This window comes from Sebastes umbrosus, chromosome 5, assembly GCF_015220745.1.
Source record: "Sebastes umbrosus isolate fSebUmb1 chromosome 5, fSebUmb1.pri, whole genome shotgun sequence".
Lineage (NCBI taxonomy): Eukaryota > Metazoa > Chordata > Actinopteri > Perciformes > Sebastidae > Sebastes > Sebastes umbrosus.
This window is the reverse complement of record NC_051273.1, coordinates 32,483,662-32,500,892: the sequence shown is the minus strand read 5'-3', so window position 1 is coordinate 32,500,892 and position 17,231 is coordinate 32,483,662. Positions and strand designations below refer to the sequence as shown.

Genomic DNA, 17,231 nt, shown 5'->3' with positions numbered 1-17,231 from the left:
TATAAAATAAACTCATATATATCTTTGAATATTCTCATAACCACAGAAAAACCAACATTGATCCAACTTCATGTTCTATCCTGATGACATACTTTCTCCTCTGCCCATGTGCACTGCATCCCTCTGCACCCCTCTGCCTCCCTCTGCATCCTCTGCACCCCTCTGCCTCCCTCTGCATCCTCTGCATCCCTCTGCCTCCCTCTGCATCCCTCTGCCTCCCTCCTCACTCAGTGGTCCTGATGAGAGGATGGAGATTCCCCCCCGCGCTTTCATCTGCTCTGCTTCTCTTCACATTTTCAACCAATTCAAGGATTTCCAGACAACCTCATAACACCTCTTCCAGCATACACTTCAACTAACAACAGGCAGCTCTCACGTACATTTTCCTCAGCAGAGACAAAAGCTCTTCTTATTCCATCCATCTGTGAAATATGAAGAAGAGGAAAAAAAAGGGGGAGAAATGTGACGACTTACCGACATGAGTGATGACACACTGCACCCTCTGTAGCAGCTCCTGGACCGACATCTCGTCTTCTCTCAGCCAGCACAGCATCTCAGGGTGTGGGTTGCATCCACTCTCCTCCCCTTCTCTCTCTCTCTCTCTCTCTCTCTCTCTCTCTCTCTCTCCGCTGCCACGCCTCCTCTCGTCACCTCTTCCTTCCCCAACAATCTCCCCTCCTTTTTTTATCCCTAATTCAGTTTTCTCCCGTGAGGGTTTTTCCTCCTCTTTTCTCTCTGCTGCTTTTTGTTCTTTCTTCTTTTGACTTTTCCTATGTGGAGCCTTTCCTCTCCTTCATCACACCTCTATCACAAATCCTGAGGGTGACAATGGGGGAGCCACTCCCAGCCCCGTCAGCAAGATAGTAAGCCTGTGTATACAAATAATCAAGCTTGGAAGCCAGGCACAGGTGAAATAACCTAGACAGCCAGTCAGGGAATAACACAAGCAGTCAGCCCGAGTTTAATGAACAAAAAAAATAACAGGTTCATCTGTCAGATGGTCAACACCCCAGTCAGTCAGCCAGTCCGTGAACAAAAAAGAGACTATTTGTTTCTCAGCCAGCAAACTGGGCAGTTAGTGGAAAAACCAGACAGAAAAGAGCCAGTTTGTCAGTAAATGTGTCAGTCAGTGAACAAAGCAGCCACTCTGCAATTAGAGCTAATTAGTCCACAACAAAACATCAGCCACCTGGACAGTTATTCAATCCTTTCCATGATGCTGGCAGACATATCCAAAAAAGAAAGAAGAAGCCTCCAGGTCAATAATCCTCAGAGCAAAAACAAGAAAAAAAGGGGGAAAAAAGACACTCTAAAAAACTGTGTAAGACGTGCCGGAGCTGGAGGAATGAAAGGATGCTCCTCAGGAAGTGAGGAAGATGTTGAGTCCACTCCCCGGGTTCCGGGTTGAAAAGCGCTGCTGCTGCTGCTTTGATGATGCTCTGTTTGCTCTAATAAAGAAGCTGAGTCACAAAGAGGGAATCAGAGGGCTGCTCTACCTGCCTGCAGGGCGGGGGGGAGGGAGAGAGACAGAGAAGCAGAGGGGAGGGTGGGGGTTAATAGGTCCATGAGAGAAATCCTGGTGCCTGGAACATGGATTGGAACTATAGTGGAGCACTGACTGATCCTCAAATGGAAGTATTCTCCGGTTTATTAGATTTAAGGTTGGGGAAATAATACAGAAAATCATTTTTAAACAAAAAAATGTTGGGGTTCTTTTAAGGGTATAATAAAAAGAATTTCCTGAAAAACAATGAGACTGGTACTAATATAATCCCTCTCAATCATCACTATGATCAACTAGAAATGTGTGGTGGTGTCTGTATTCTACAGAGACCCTGCAGCCCTCTGACTGCATTTTCTCTTTTCTTCTTATTTTGCTTTACTCGGGACTCTTCTGGGCGTCTGCAAACAGCCTTTAGGCCCCACATGGGGGTGTAACCTCCAGCAGCCAATAACAGGGCGCAGGGTGTGCAGGATGTCCAGGAGGTCTAGTCCCACTTTAGCTCTGTCAAAAACAAAACGTCCGTGGGCCCTGGCATTTTGGTCCAGACCGGCCCACTCACACACCACCCACTCAGAATTATTGTAAAGGAGAATCAGGCTTCTAGTGTGTTTTAGCCCACACAGTCTGTAACTAGCTATTCAAAACCTATTCCTGACGGATCAGAGTCATCAGGCCTATAAAACTATGCAACATCGTTTAGGACCGTCAGGCTAGTCAAATAATTATTTTATTATTTTACACACTTCACAGCCGAGCAGAGCCGAGCAGATTCAGAGAACTTTTAAATAATGTTTCATTCTGTGTTCACAAATAAGATATGACAAACTTCGTTCACTCGTGAACATTGTTTCGATAAATTACAGCACCGTCGTTCTCATCCCACTCCGAGGTGCCGTGCCGTGCCGTGCCGTGCCGTGCTGTGCCGTGCCGTGCCGTGCCGTGCGTCGGCTCGTCTACAGATTCTCTCGACATTGTTTTTATACGGTGTATAGGCACCGTGCAGATCTGAGGTTTGACTTAATGTTCTGCACAAATACCATGTTTGTATAGATCAAAATGACTCGGGAGACAAGTCCCCCCACCCTCGGGGGCATCTTCCTGCGTCGTGGGGGAAGAAGATGCACCTGTTTTATAATAACAAAGTTGTAGTCTGTCATGATTTAATTACCCTTAACGTAAAGCTGAAGTAGACGAGATTGGAGCAAATATGATTAAAAAAAGTTATTTTTATAAAACGGTCGCTATATCCTGACAGTAGTGCATGAAACAGGTAACCTGAAAAAAAACATGTTCCTCTGTGTCATCCGGTGCTCCTAACGGCATCTGCAAGATTTCACAGACCGGAGGAAAACTAGCAGTAAGAGTTGATCTGAGGTCTGCTGTCCAGCTGCCGTCTGTGAGAGCCGGCTGTCAATCACTCGCGAACTCCGACCAAACGGTCAAACTAGGCAGCGCTGATCAAATATGAATCAATATTCTGTTGCTGTAATGCCTATTTCTCTCCTAAAATGTTTTCAGAATCATCGTGCACGGTTTAGCTGTAAAATGATGTTGAGATCAGGTTGAGATGGCTTGAAGGAACACCAAGTACCGGTAACATGACCAATGCACAGCCAATAGGAACACTCTCTCTCAATGAAATGACCTGTGATTGGTCAAAGTCTCCCGTCACGGGCTAGATTTTCTAAAGCCTGAAAACAGAGCCAGGAGGAGGAGCAGAAGTCTAGTTTTCTCTCAGAACACTTGAAGTACAATATGCTGAAAGGTTATTATGGGATTTTTGCCCAATGATGCCAAAAATAAACTGCCTACTGCCACTTTAATCATACTTCTTGAGTTCATATTATATTGATATTCAAATTATATATTTTTTTAATTAAAGAAAATAGATATTATTCTTAATTATTATTATTATTATTCATCTTTGCTAAGCGTTTCACCATCCTGTCACATGAGGGCTCATTAATGCTGTGGCTGCCTGGGTTCATTCAGTGTTACCAGAGGCCATTGGAGCTGATTCCACTCCACATTTTGATTATAGCCAATAATGCCAGGCAGGGGCATTAGCATCTCTCCATCAGCCTACGTCCACTGGGACCGTGGTGATTGCCTGGGAGACGACCATTAACCAGAGACATCTGCACTCGGCCCCACCCTGCCACTCTGCCAGCCAATTACAGCGTGAAGGCTTTCAAACAACAGAAACATGCAGCATCAATGGAACAGCAGCTGGCAGACAAACAGAGCATAATCCTGAGCAACGCGTGCGGCATCCACTGTGTTGACTCATCCATTAAAGCACATGTATGAGTCGCGACCCTCCAGAATAATCAGGTTGGTGTTTCGTTTGAACAGCTAGCTCCTAGGCGTTGTCCAGTGTGGATTTTTTATGCGTTCTTTGACGTTTTTATCTCCTCCCAGCCCAGCGGAAACACCCCATCAGAAACTCATGTGCAGCACACTTTGACTCTCACAAACACACTCAATAAAATCTATTCTGAGGCTAATTATGGTACAGGTGATGTAATGTCAAAAACATTCCCCAGTCTAAAATATGTTATTTTATTTTTAATAGGCGATGTTAGTTTATTTTTTTCTCCACAACCATCTGGCGACCCCCAGATAGAATCTGGCGACCCCCTTGGTGGTCCCGACTCCCAGGTTGAGAACCCCTGAATTAAAGCATTATTGTGCTCATATGTGCAACACTGTTGACTTAGCAAGGTGAATCTGCTTTTTGTAAATTCCAAATCCATAAACATCATGTTCTTTGATCGCAGGTCCTTCCTTCCTGCAGCTATCAGACTCCACAACCAGCACTGCTCCCAGTAGACCACATACACACTAAAAACTGACAATAACTGCACTTTACTGTACACGGCTGTCTATCAGTACTACTCAGGTGCAACTTCAATTCATACTGTACAATATTTTCAGATGCAATTTCATTCCAATCACTGTGCAATATCATATTTCCACCTGTGCAATTGTGTTAATAGTCTGTTTATTGTCAAAACTGTTTATATTGTTCCTATTTTTTATTCCTTCTAATTAAATTGTTCATATTTTATATGTCTGTCTATTTTTTATTTTTTTTACTGTGTTGTATCTTGATTTTTGTTTTTACTGCTGCTTCTTGTTTTGTTTGCACTATCCCCTTTGCTGCTGTACACTGCACATTTCCCCACTGTGGGACTAATAAAGGAATATCTTATCTTATCTTATCTGGCAAAAATGCTGATAATTTATATTTGGATCATTCTCATCCAATCAAACCGTTTGGAATGTAACAAGAGAAGTAACAGGAGATGAGAGGGTGACACAATATGGAGAGGAGAAAGGGGAGAGAGGAGAAAGAGGAGAGGGGAGGAAGATGAGAGAAGAGAAAGAGGAGAAAGAGGAGAGGGGGACGAGAAAGGAGAGAAAAGAGAAGGGACCTGAGTGGGAAGAGGAGGAGAGGAGGGGGCGGGACCAACTCCAGCATTCGCAGCAGCTGATTGGAAGCCAGGAGATGTCGTCGGCGGAAGTAGTTTGCTCTGCCAGGGCGGGAAGACTGCTGCTGCTCCACATGTCAACAAACAACCGGACTACACCGACCTGAGAGACAGCCGGTTACCAGTAACACCGTCGTTAGGCTGTTAGCTCCGACTGCAGGATATTAAGGTCAGAGTCTGTGTGGACAGCGGGTTGATACATAAAGTAAGTATCAATCAACAGCTAACAGTGGCTAACGCTGCTAGCTAGCGTCTCTATAGTAACCAGGCTAACTGGCTAACTGAGCTAACAGCTAACGTTAGTTGACAGGTTGTAGTTTCAATCCGCGTACTTCTGTACTTACACTCACTACTTTGAGTGCATAAGTGCGTTCCAATAGGGAAGTACGGCAAAATGCAGTGCACTCAAAGTACCCGGATGTTGCACTCAAAACGGTCAGATCGTTGAAATGAAGCTGTTGAATGTCACAGTTTTGTTGAGTTTTGACCTTTTAGTGACAAAAAAAACATACAAGGTGAAATCAATTATTTAATTCAATTTAATTATTGAAGTTTTTAATGGAGTTTGGCACAAACCAGGTCTCTCACATTAATGCAGCTGTTGTGTTTATCGCAGAGATGGAGATGTTGTTTGACATGTTGACTGCACTCTCAGCTTCTCATGTTAGTTAGTAGTTAAGTGAATCACTTTGACCATCAGCAGTCTGCAGTACTTGTGGTCCAATAGTTTGACCCTCTGAATAACCATCACATGTTACATCTGCATGATGTGTCTTCTATTCAAGGAAAGCTTTGTGCTGCAGCTTTGTTTTTAGCTAATATTTTTGTTTGTGTGTGTGTGTGTGTGTGTGTGTGTGTCTGCTGCTTTTACCAAACTCAGGAGGAGTCATGCAGGCCTTTTTGAAAGGATCGACTGTTCAGACTACCAGACCTCAGAAAGACAAGGCAGCAGCAGGACCCAGTACAGAGAAGAAAGCCAAGGCTATTCCTTGGGTAGAAAAGTAGTAAGTATGAACCCCTAAAGGTGTACTGTATACCGCTTTTGTGCATGTCGTAATAAGTCAATATTCACGTTATAGACGTTACACATCGCCCAACAACAAAAACTCAAATTAATGGAAGAACCAGAGGTTGATGGTATATCAAAACGGATGTATTACACAGCTGTGTTGAATACTTTATTCTGATTGGTCAATAACGGCGTTCTGTAATTTCTGTATAACAGACCGTCGCTATGGGCGCAGTTCTGATGTCGGACTCTGGCGGACCGTTTTTGTGTCAAAATATTGATTTCTTCAGTAAGTAGCTGTGTAATAAGCGGGATAATGTACAGCTAGCGGGACATTGTTGTGAAAGAATCCCCTTCAGGGCGATGAGAGCTCTTTCACAGATTCTTTCAGAGTCTTAGCATTGAGGTCAATAGGTGTGGGATGTTGTAGTGATGGCGAGATGAAGCTTCATGAAGCACTGAAGCTCTCCAGCAAATTGGTTCGCAAAAAGGTTCATCTCGCGAGGCTTCATCTGGGCTTCTTATGCACACGAAACCACCTGTCGGTCAAATAGAGTAAAACACGCCGATATATATTCCAGACATGTGGCAGTGAATGTGCTTGTGTAACTACAGGAAAATTATATTTTTATTCAGGAATAATAAATTCTCAACTGTATTTCGGCTTCGGGCGTCTTCAATGACGTCATTTGTCTAAAACGATACAAGCCTCGATGCGCGCTAATCAGAAAACTTCCTGCGTTACTCGACACACGCTCCGAAGCCTCGGCACAGCACGTAACATCACTAGGATGTTGTGCTGCTGTGCATTATATTATATTTAGGTGTTTCTAATATTCTGCCCCCCCCTATAACTTCAGTAATAAACACAGAACTGAATTGACACATTTTCGACAATATCACCAAAAACTGAACGTTCGATGAGCGCCGTAAAGATAGATGTTACGGCAGGAATGATGTATTGGATTGCATTAGATTGTACAGGTGTAGCTAATAAAGGTGCCCCACTGAGTGTATATAATGTGTGCTGATGATGAATCCTACCATTGCATGGCTATATCAACTGTGTCTAATTAAATAGTGAGCCGGCATGCTAAATAAATATTAACAGGCTGTGTTTTTCCAAATCCCAGCAGGCCCAAGTGTGTTGATGAGGTGGCCTTTCAGGATGAGGTGGTAGCAGTGCTGAAGAAGTCTCTGCAAGGAGCAGATGTAAGTATCAGGCTCTTAAGCCCCGGGTCACACAGGGAACGTCAGCAACGTGTGGCAGCTGCAGAACCTGTTGTTTTTTTTATTTCAGCGTCCATGTTAACAGGTCTTATTACACGGCTGTAGAGAGCTCCATTATTTGCCCGTGAACATGTTTTATCATGTTTGCGACATATGACATAAATCTGACTGGATAGTGTTCATGGTGATGAAGGAACATGTCAGCAACTGACACCGTGAAGCTCACTGATGTGTTTTAACTATGGCTCAGAGGAAGAGGCGACATCAGGCTGTGATATACACACACAAAACACAATACTTGTTAGGAGACGCATTCGTTGTTGGTTTTGTTCTTTTCATGTGATTTGACAATAAGTAAAACATAAAATATACCCGACTCCACGTCCACATTTGGAAGTGTCTTTGAGCACGTAGACATAGATTCTACTAGGGCTGTCCTGAAGACCAGTTTTTAGGGCTTCGAAGCTTCAGTGAGAAATATTCTTATGTATTGGAGGCTTTGCTGAGCAGCAGGCTGACATGTTATTGTGTCTGTCTGTCTGTCTGTCTGTCTGCACTACTGTACACACACACACCCCTACACACAACAAACAGCGATATCCGTCTGAGAATAACTACTAATAATAATGTTGTTGGATTGGATTTCTTCCTTTCTGCACTTTGAGAGAAACTTAACATTCTCAATAACGATATCACAATAAAGCGTTAATGTTGCATCAACATAAAGGCGATTAGTAAGCAACAGAAATGAAATCAGTATTCACATAACGGTACACAAACATCTGCGAAACCATGCAGCCACTCTGTGTCGTCCTACAAAGCCAGGAGGGCATCGTTTCACCCGTGTTTGGTTTGAATTGCAGCTTCCCAACTTGCTCTTCTATGGCCCTCCTGGAACAGGAAAGACCTCGACCATCTTAGCTGCTGCCAGAGAACTTTATGGGTGAGTGAACTGTTCGTGGAGTCGTGGGTAAGACGCACGCAGACATTTCAGCTCTTTTTAATCTCCATAAAGTTTGATCATTCACCTGTGTTCTCTGGTATGAATGGCGTCCTCCTCCCCCATGTGTCTCCTCCAGTCCACAGCTGTACAAACAGAGGGTGCTGGAGCTCAATGCCTCCGACGAACGAGGCATCCAGGTGGTCCGAGAGAAGGTCAAGAACTTTGCTAAGCTCACCGTGGCCGGGACTCGCCCAGAGTGAGTCAGCATTGATGCTCAGAAAGAGGTCGCTGTGTTGAGATGTCTGAAACTTCCAGTCACTGTGTTTTGCTGTATTTGCAGTGGGAAGCCGTGTCCTCCTTTTAAGATCATCATCCTGGACGAGGCGGACTCCATGACGAGACCGGCTCAGGCCGCTCTCAGGCGGACCATGGAGAAGGAGTCCCGCACCACCCGTTTCTGCCTCATCTGTAACTACATCAGCAGGTCAGCTGACTTGTCACAATCAGGAACACACTGAACACGTCGTCTGTGTGTCTGGTCCTGACCCCTGCTGTGTGTTCTCTAGGATTATTGAGCCCCTGACCTCCAGATGTTCCAAGTTTCGCTTCAAACCTCTAGCCAATCAGATCCAAGAAGAGCGCCTGCTGGACATCTGCGGGAAGGAGAACCTCAAGTACACCAAAGAGGTAAAAGAGAAAGAATATGACAGCGTACAATAAGTCTCCATCTTAGGGCGTTTTCACATGAGGTACGATTGATCTGGACCGTGCCCGAGTACGATTCCCCCCCCCCCCCCCCCCCCCCCCCCCCCCGTCCCCCCCCCCCCCCCCCCGTCCCCCCCTCTCTGCTCAGCTTTCACATTAGTAAAGTTGTTCCGTACCTCGAGTACACTTGCGTCATCATCCACGTGTATTTGTTTATGTTGAGATCAGCTGTTCTAGTAGCAAAGCATCATAAAACACTTCATTCAAACTGGACAGAAACAAAATAAAACTCACCACTACTGTCGACGTTAGTCTTTCCAACAATCACCAACTCTAGTTTGGTTTAAATAAACTCTTATTTCACAGAGTTTGATGTGAAAATATGCCGCTTTACACGTTGTCTCCCCCCGCTGTCTCTCTCTCTCTCTCTCTGCCCGCTGAAGAACTGAGCAGCTCTCGTTCTTCCGAGACAGACCGTTATATCAGCTAAATAAAATAACAAACATCGCCCGACCCCATCGCCTACTATTGTTTATATTTTAAGGAACCTCTCGCCGGCCTTCCTGCTGTATCACCCACGGCCGTGCAGCTCAGAGGATGAGATCGGTACATGCTGCGCCGCAGATACAGACATAAATATGAAACTGTTTTATGTATAAAGATTTCGGAGGAGACCGGCGGCGTTGAAAAAAAAGCCTGCCCTTTCAAAACTACTCGCTAAATGCTAACGTTGCTCGCGTTAAATAGCGGTCCACTTCCGTGTTTCGGTACGGTTGGCTTTCACACCTGATGCGAACCGTACCCGAGTGCACACGATCCGTAATCCAGACCACCTTTTCAAGTGGAGTCGGGTACAGATAGACGAACCGTTGCCCGAGTACGGTACGGAGCGTTCACGCTAATCAATCGAACTGGACTTTGGGAATAAGTGTACTCGGATCCGGGTCCAGGTCCCTAATGTGAAAGCATCCTTAAACGTTTCTAAGAGCATAATTACGAACAGTAGACTCGCTAGTCAGCGGTTGTGTTGATGTAGAAAAAGTATAGTGTTTTAAAAAAGAATGAAATTGATGAAAAGGTATGATTCTGAACATTACTAGAGGGGTTATTAGACCACAGTAGTTTCCTAGAGCACAATTTGAGAACAAAGAGTATATTTTTTGCGTGTAGCACGGACTTCCTCCATCAGTTTCATTGGCAGCATGTTAGAGGGAAGGGATCTTTTAATGGCCAGTATAAACAGAAGAATGATTACAGCAAGAAAAAAACAGTTTCAATGTACATATGGGCACCCGCGTATTGTTTTAAGAAAATGTGAACCTCCCCTTTAAGGCAGGGGTAGCCAACACGGTGACCGTAGGGAGCCAATGAGACGTCTCCTTTAGAGGCCCGTCCAGTCACTGCACTATGACTTTTTACCCAGCTGTCAAATCCCAATTGAGGAGGGGCGCAACAAACACCACAAACAACAACCTACATGTGTAAGGGAATAATCGTGAATCGTTTTGGCTCCATAGCGAACTTGGAAAAAAGAGAAGCCCCCTTATGTTGGCAGCATGTTACCCCCTGCCCCCTTCAGGGAGGACAGTAGGGCAAGTTAACACAAGATGAATAAGAAGATGCTAGCCATCCTGTAGTGTTTCTAATGGTAGACATCCTGCCTAGTTGAGTTAATTTGATCTTTTAGTCCTCTTAAACAGTGTTCGGGAACGTGTCTTTCCACAGCTTACACCAGGTCAACGCAGGATGCATTTCAGCCACGGTTTTCAACCTTTGGACATTTGTCTGATGGAACAGATACACTTCCTTTTAACCAATGCTGCGGTCTACACCGGCCACGTAAACGGCACGCACCTCGCTCATATAACTGCAACCTGAAGAATGTTTTTGGGCTTCAAGTCTGGCAGAGAACTGCAGTGTCTGTACAGCCGGAGTAGTCAAGGTGTGACCGTTTGTGTTCCTCCAGAGTATAGAAGCATTGGTGAGGGTGTCTGAGGGAGACCTGCGGAAAGCCATAACCTTCCTCCAGAGTGCTGCACGCCTCAACGTCGACAAGGAGATCACAGAGGGCGCCGTCATTGAAATAGCCGGGGTGAGACATACTTGTTTGTGTCATATAACCGTACTTGAAATGTCCTGCACGTCGAAAACCCTTCCTCGCCAGTCATGTCACCCTGTCGTTGTGCTCTCCTACACTGTAGGTTATCCCTCCCAAGAGGATTGACAACTTGCTCCAGATATGCTTCACAGGAACATTTGAGAAACTCGAGGTTGCCGTCAGGGTAGGTGTTGCGACATGTCAAGTGCTTTGTCCCTGTGATTGTGTCCTAAATTGGCAGCGTTTTTTAGTGAGACATGCTTTTATTTTTTTGTTATTCGTTCAGGCCAGAGACAGAAAAATAAAGACAGCATTTAATGATCATAAAAAGGCCTTTTCCTCTGTGATGTATCCTGATATTGACATGTACTGTATGAGCTTTCCCTCACTCCTATGTCCCCTGCTCACATGTTTAATGTCTCCTCTGTTAGAACATGGTGGATGACGGCTATTCAGCCACACAGATCCTGGGTCAGCTCCACGAGTCTATCATAGAGCAGGACCTGAGTGACAAGCAGAAGTCAGCCATCACAGAGAAGATGGCGGTAAGTGATCTGGTGGAGCTGCTGTTTGACTCTAGCTTTTCTTTGTTAAGTTAATATTGTAATTGTTGTTAGGGATGTCACGAGAACCGATACGTCGGGACCAAGTCGATGCCAAAATTTTAAAAAAGCGACGGTACTCTTTTTCTACAGTATCAAAGGTACCATACGATGCCTGTGATGGTCATTGGTAGTGATGTGACAGAGAGGAAAATGTTGCCACCGGTAAATAAACTTGTGACAACACCGGTTTTACCGAGTATGCCGAACACTTTACAAGAAGAGCTATTCATCGATGATGCTCAATATCTGTAGAGCGCTTTAACGTATTTATAACACACTGAGTATTTTACAAATGTGAGGTTTCTCATTTGATGAATTGCGGAATTAACTAAATGGGTTTTATGTCGTTGGGGAGGTGGGCAAGTAATGTAATCGATGTGTAAACAGTGTGTGCCCGAACACCGTGGAACACCCACTACCGCATCAAGCCACACTCTGATATGTCCTTCAGGTGGACTTGTACCTTTTATAAACCCTCAGTTTGTGCTTGTGTCTCCTCTCTGGTTCAGGTTGTGGGGAAGTGCCTGTCGGACGGTGCAGATGAGTACCTGCAGATGTTGAGTCTGTGTTCAGTCATCATGCAGCAGGCCTCCCAGAACAACTAGATCTCCACAAAGCAGCATACTCTCCCCAGAGAGAGTACTGTCATCCGCATCCAGCAGGACCAACTGAGACATCGGCACTTCACTCTGATTCAGCAGAGTTCGTTCACAGTTGTGGTTTGGGACGTCCTCCAGTAGACACTAGATGTTAGTGGTGGTGTTTACTGTCAGAGACCACATCTGTCGAGGTGTAAGACACGACCACGTGAACATGGCTTTCAAAACCTCTCTTGCTGTTAAATCACCCATCACATGTCTCTGTATTCATTTTCATTCATGTAGCTAAAAACACATCCTTGTACACTTTTTGCATTTTTGAAAGTAATAAATAGTTTTTTGCATATTTGTTTCCTTGAAGTCACTGCTCATGATTAGGACATGCACTAAATCCACAGCAAGAGTAAATGTATCACAAGATGTATATATGTGTATATATGGCACAAGATATACTGGAACAGGTCAGAGGCATTAAAGAATCATTTCACAGAAAGTTTGAAGAGCTGAATAATTCCATAAAAGACCTTAAAAGAGACACTCGCGCCATACTAAACAGAGTGCAACGCTGAGAAACGAGAAGTCCATTAAAGACCTCACAAAGCAGGTAAAGAACTTGAAATCAAAGGTTACATACCTTGAATCACACAGCCGTAGGAATAACCTGGTGCTGAGGACTGGAAGAATGCCTACTGGAGACCGATGACCCTGGCAAAGAGATGGGAGAGATCCTGCGATATAACCTGGATTTACGTGCAACAGACCCAGTGCCCGAGATCCACAGACATCACAGGAGTCCTCGTCACCATCCAAGCTCAACAGAACCTCCAAGATCATATATCATACGCATTCTAAAATGGAGCGACCACCAGCTGATGCTGGGAGCAGTCTCCAAGAAGAAAAGGCAAACCTTTCCATGTGTACCAGGATCTGCCGGTGGAAATCCAGCAGAGGCGCGCAGAGTATGCTGATATAAAGATGAAACTCTGCGGAGCCGGTCTCCGCTATGGCGTTCTATATCTCGCGAGGCTCATTGTCACAGTGGATGGAAAGAAATACATCTACAAAACTCCTGATGAAGCATCCAAAGACTTGACGATGCGTCATCTGTATTCGGTTAAGTTAAAATTTTGAAGGAGAGAGAATCGTGCATCTAATGTCAACTAATTGTAAGTTGCTGTTGTTGTTTTTTGTTAAAGAGCTGTTCAGCTCCATTAGTCTTTAATATTGTTACGACAGGTTGACATTTCAAGATGCGCTTCTCGGGCTTAAGTTACTGATCCCCGACCAGTTATTATTGTTTATTTTGTATCTAAATTGACAGCCCAATCAAGTTAGTTCTGGTCATGTGTTGACATGCCCTCACCCAGTCGCTGTTGGGTCATGGTCAGAAGAGGGATTTACTGTTCTTCTCTTATTCTTTTATTATTTTTATTGCCTACTGGCAATATTATGTGTTTTTTGCATTTTGTGTTTGTATTGTCTCCTTTTTTCTTTTTCCCCTTTTCCCTTGAAGTGCAGAGCAGTCTCAGTAGCTATGAAAAATAAGTGAGTATTGGGCTAATATATAAATTTCACACTTAAAGGGACTATTTGCAACTTTCAGAAATGCTTGTTAACAGCGACACCTGTGGCCGTTAAGTCAAGGAAAGTCAGCGTTTGGCTCGCGCTAGTGTTCGCTCTACATAGACATGAACGAGCATCGCTCAAAACAGTGACGCGACACACGTCAGCTAAAACCACAATATCGCTCTATATTTCACCTGCTTAGCAGTAATGTTAGCTGACCAGACGGAGGTCTCTCCATGAATCACTGCTGATCCTAGTGTTGGCTTTTCCTGCTTCAGTTGAAGCAGGAAGAGAAACGTTCCGAACGAAGAGAAATCGCCTCCCGACTGCGTCCGGAGTGAACAGGAAGACACCAGCACCCGGTTGGAGACGATAACGTTTCTCTCTGCGGAGCCCCGTCACTTCACAAGACACGGGAAACCTCTGTTGGTCTGGAGGAGCTGCAGCAGTTATTTCTGCACAAACGTCCACTGTACATTCACTAGATATTCTCAGAGCTAAACGAACTCTTCTGCAGTGTGGAGTGAGCGCACGTTCACGTCTAGAGGTGGAGCGAGAGAGTGAGAACGCGCGTGGTGTGTTAGTGAAGGCAGGCAGGCAGAGGAGCAGGGACTTCAGCCACACGCGAGCGCGCATGTGTCGCGACCCGGTACATTTATACGCTTAAAAACTTACAAACAGTCCCTTTAATGGGAACTAATACTATTAAGTTGATATCATGGAATGTAAATGGGGTGTCAAATAAAGTGAAGCGGAGCAAAATAATTTCTCATTTGGCATGTGACGTTGCAATGCTACACGAAACTCATTTAAATGAGGTGGAATCACACAAATTAAAGCAAAGATGGGTAGGCCAAGTGTTTCTTTTAAATGAATAGAGTTAATTGCTGACAAGGAAGGGAGATATATTGTGATTTCTGGTCTTCTTGAAAATAAAAAATATACCTTTGTTAATATATATAATCCGAACTCTAGGCAAGTGGCATTCCTGTCCTGACATTATCTGTACTACTATCCAGGTTCACTAGTGATCCTGTGCTGCTTGGTGGAGACGTTAACTCAGTTTGTGACCCAATAACAGACCGCTCAAACCGTCCCCTTCCAGCAGATGTCACCCTATCTGCAGCTTTTGGAGAAATTCAGAATCCTCTAGGTTTAACGGATATAAGGCGTTGTCCTAATCCAAGCTGCCGTGAATATACTTTTTATTCTAAGGTCCACAATTCTTACTCCAGGATAGACTATTTGTTAATGTCAAATATCTTAAATGAGAATGTGATTAATGCTGAGATATACAATATATTAATATCGTATCATGCCCCTATTTCTGTAACATTTCTCCTCTTTTAAACTCTTATAAAACAAAATATTGGAAGTTCAACAATACCTTGATAGGGGATGAGAAGTTTGTTCCATCAGTAAAGGACAAAATATCACACTTTTTTGTTGTAAACCTGAATTCTGTTTCTTCTGTATAGACGGCATGGGAGGCATTTAAAGTTACTTGTAGAGGGTGGATCATTAGATCTTCTGCTGCAAAATGACCAAACTTAAAAAAATAGATAAACAACATATGGAGGATCCTAATAATCTGGATCTTAAAAAAATCAATGTCACTCTCTAGGTCTGAATTGCTAAAATGTTGGCGTTCAGACTGAAACAAATGGAGAGCAATCATTCTATCCCTGCCATCTATAACTGCAAAGGATCTTTAACATGTGAACCAAAGCAAATAAACATGGCTTTTCGAAATTATTACTCTAAATTGTATGAGTCGGAATGTAAATTTAATTCAGAGGAAGCCAATGACTTTTTCAAAACTTTGAATTTGCCTGTGTTGAAGAACACTGATAAGGAATATTTGGAAAGCGAAGTCGCTGAGACTAAGTCTGAGATTAAGTCTGCAATCAAAGCACTGTCCCCCTTCCTAAATTTACTGTATAATGATATTATTGCTAACCATTAAATGCCCTGCATCATGCGCTCAGCTATGATCTCAGTGTTACCAAAACCAGATAAAGACCACCTACAGATGAATAACTTCCGTCCTCTAAGTCTGCTGAATAATGATTACAAGATAATTGCAAAGATGCTTGCAATGTGCCTCGATAAAGTGGTCCCTTCTTTAATTCACACAGATCAAGTGGGTTTCATTGCTGGTCGTCTTGCCTCCAACAACATGAGGAGAATTTTCACTTCAGCATCCAGCAGTAGCATTATCACTGGATGCTGAAAAAGCATTTGATAGGATAGAATGGCCTTATTTATTTCAAGATTCAAGAGTTTTATTTGCCATTTGCACCTAAGTATATTGGAATTCTGAGCAGTTTACACCGAGTCAGCTTTAAGAAAAGAAAAAAGGTACAAAAGGCACAAGGTAATTACAGTACAAAATAAGTAGAACAATCAACTCAACACAATAAATAAATAAATTATTAAAATATAAAACGCCCTCAGTGTAGTCAATAAATAAACTGAACTACCCTCTGCATAGGAACGATACCCCCAGAATACAAATATACAGTATATGCTCCATGACCATGTCAAAAGAACTTGTAACTCTCAAAAATGTTTATTCACACACTAAAACAATTTGGTTTTGGCCCAACCTGTCTACACTGGATTAAGGCTCTTTATCACAAACCAATTGCATGTGTCAAAACCAATGGTATGATATTGCCCCCCTTTCAGATTTTCAGGTCCACCAGACAGGGTTGTCCAGCTTCTCCAATTATTTTCACTCTAGCATTCGAACCTTTAGCATGTTTTATCAGAGCCAATCTAAACATAACTGGTATCAGCCTTTTTGGGTATGAATTTAAAACTTATCTTTATGCTGACGACATTCTTTTAACATTATCCCACCCAGATGACTCAGTCCCACACCTTCTAAAAGTAATTGATCATTTCAGCCAGTACTCTGGTTATAAGGTTAACTGGGGTAAGAGTGAGGCCATTCCGCTTAACCATCTTACACACCCAGCAGATTTGGCTTCTACTCCCATTGTATGGAAGAGACAGGGGATGAAATATCTCAATATCATTATCAGATCTCCGGTTGAAAAAATATATGACCTGAGAGGACCGAAGCTTCTGAAAACTGTAAATCAAGATCTTAAGAGATGGATGACTATGCCTTTATCATTGTTTTGGGAGAGCAGAAGTTATTAAAATGAATATACTCCCAAGACTAACTTTCCTCACCTCTGCAATTCCTCTAAAGTTTCCTCAGCAGTGGTTTAAGGAAATAAACAAATTATTCAATATGTTTTGTGGAATGATGAGAATAAGTCTGAAAAAAATTAAAACACCTAGAAATTTGGGAGGCTTAGGTATAACCGATGTTTATTCATATTATTTATCCTATAATGGCAGATACGCACTATCATGGGCGTACTCAAAGCACTGTGAAGAAGATAGTTGGAGGTGGTTAGAACAAAAATTATAGCTGAAAATAATAAGTACATGTCTCTAGCCT

The 17,231-nt window shown here is 43.4% G+C and overlaps 2 protein-coding genes across 3 annotated transcripts in view; one reads left to right on the top strand and one right to left on the bottom strand.

Annotated features, from left to right (window-relative positions):
* Positions 1-731, bottom strand: part of mcf2l2 (MCF.2 cell line derived transforming sequence-like 2) — a 143,070-nt gene extending 142,339 nt beyond the window's left edge. The window contains exon 1 of the mRNA XM_037770424.1: positions 475-731. Within this exon, the coding sequence (XP_037626352.1) occupies positions 475-553 (79 nt within the window). The 5' untranslated portion in view covers positions 554-731. The remainder of the gene's footprint in view (positions 1-474) is intronic.
* Positions 732-4,944: 4,213 nt separating this feature from the next.
* rfc4 (replication factor C (activator 1) 4) lies at positions 4,945-12,531 on the top strand. Of its 2 annotated transcripts, none has more exons than XM_037771186.1 (11): positions 4,945-5,167; positions 5,879-6,002; positions 7,141-7,219; positions 8,101-8,180; positions 8,317-8,436; positions 8,521-8,664; positions 8,747-8,867; positions 10,852-10,977; positions 11,087-11,167; positions 11,415-11,528; positions 12,098-12,531. In XM_037771186.1, exons 2-11 carry the CDS (start codon positions 5,887-5,889, stop codon positions 12,191-12,193), a joined length of 1,077 nt encoding a protein of 358 aa, XP_037627114.1. In that variant the 5' UTR covers positions 4,945-5,167; positions 5,879-5,886; the 3' UTR covers positions 12,194-12,531. The 2 variants fall into 2 exon arrangements, with proteins under 2 accessions (XP_037627114.1, XP_037627113.1); XM_037771185.1 differs by having other exon boundaries at positions 4,945-5,203.
* The last annotated feature ends 4,700 nt before the right edge of the window (positions 12,532-17,231 follow it).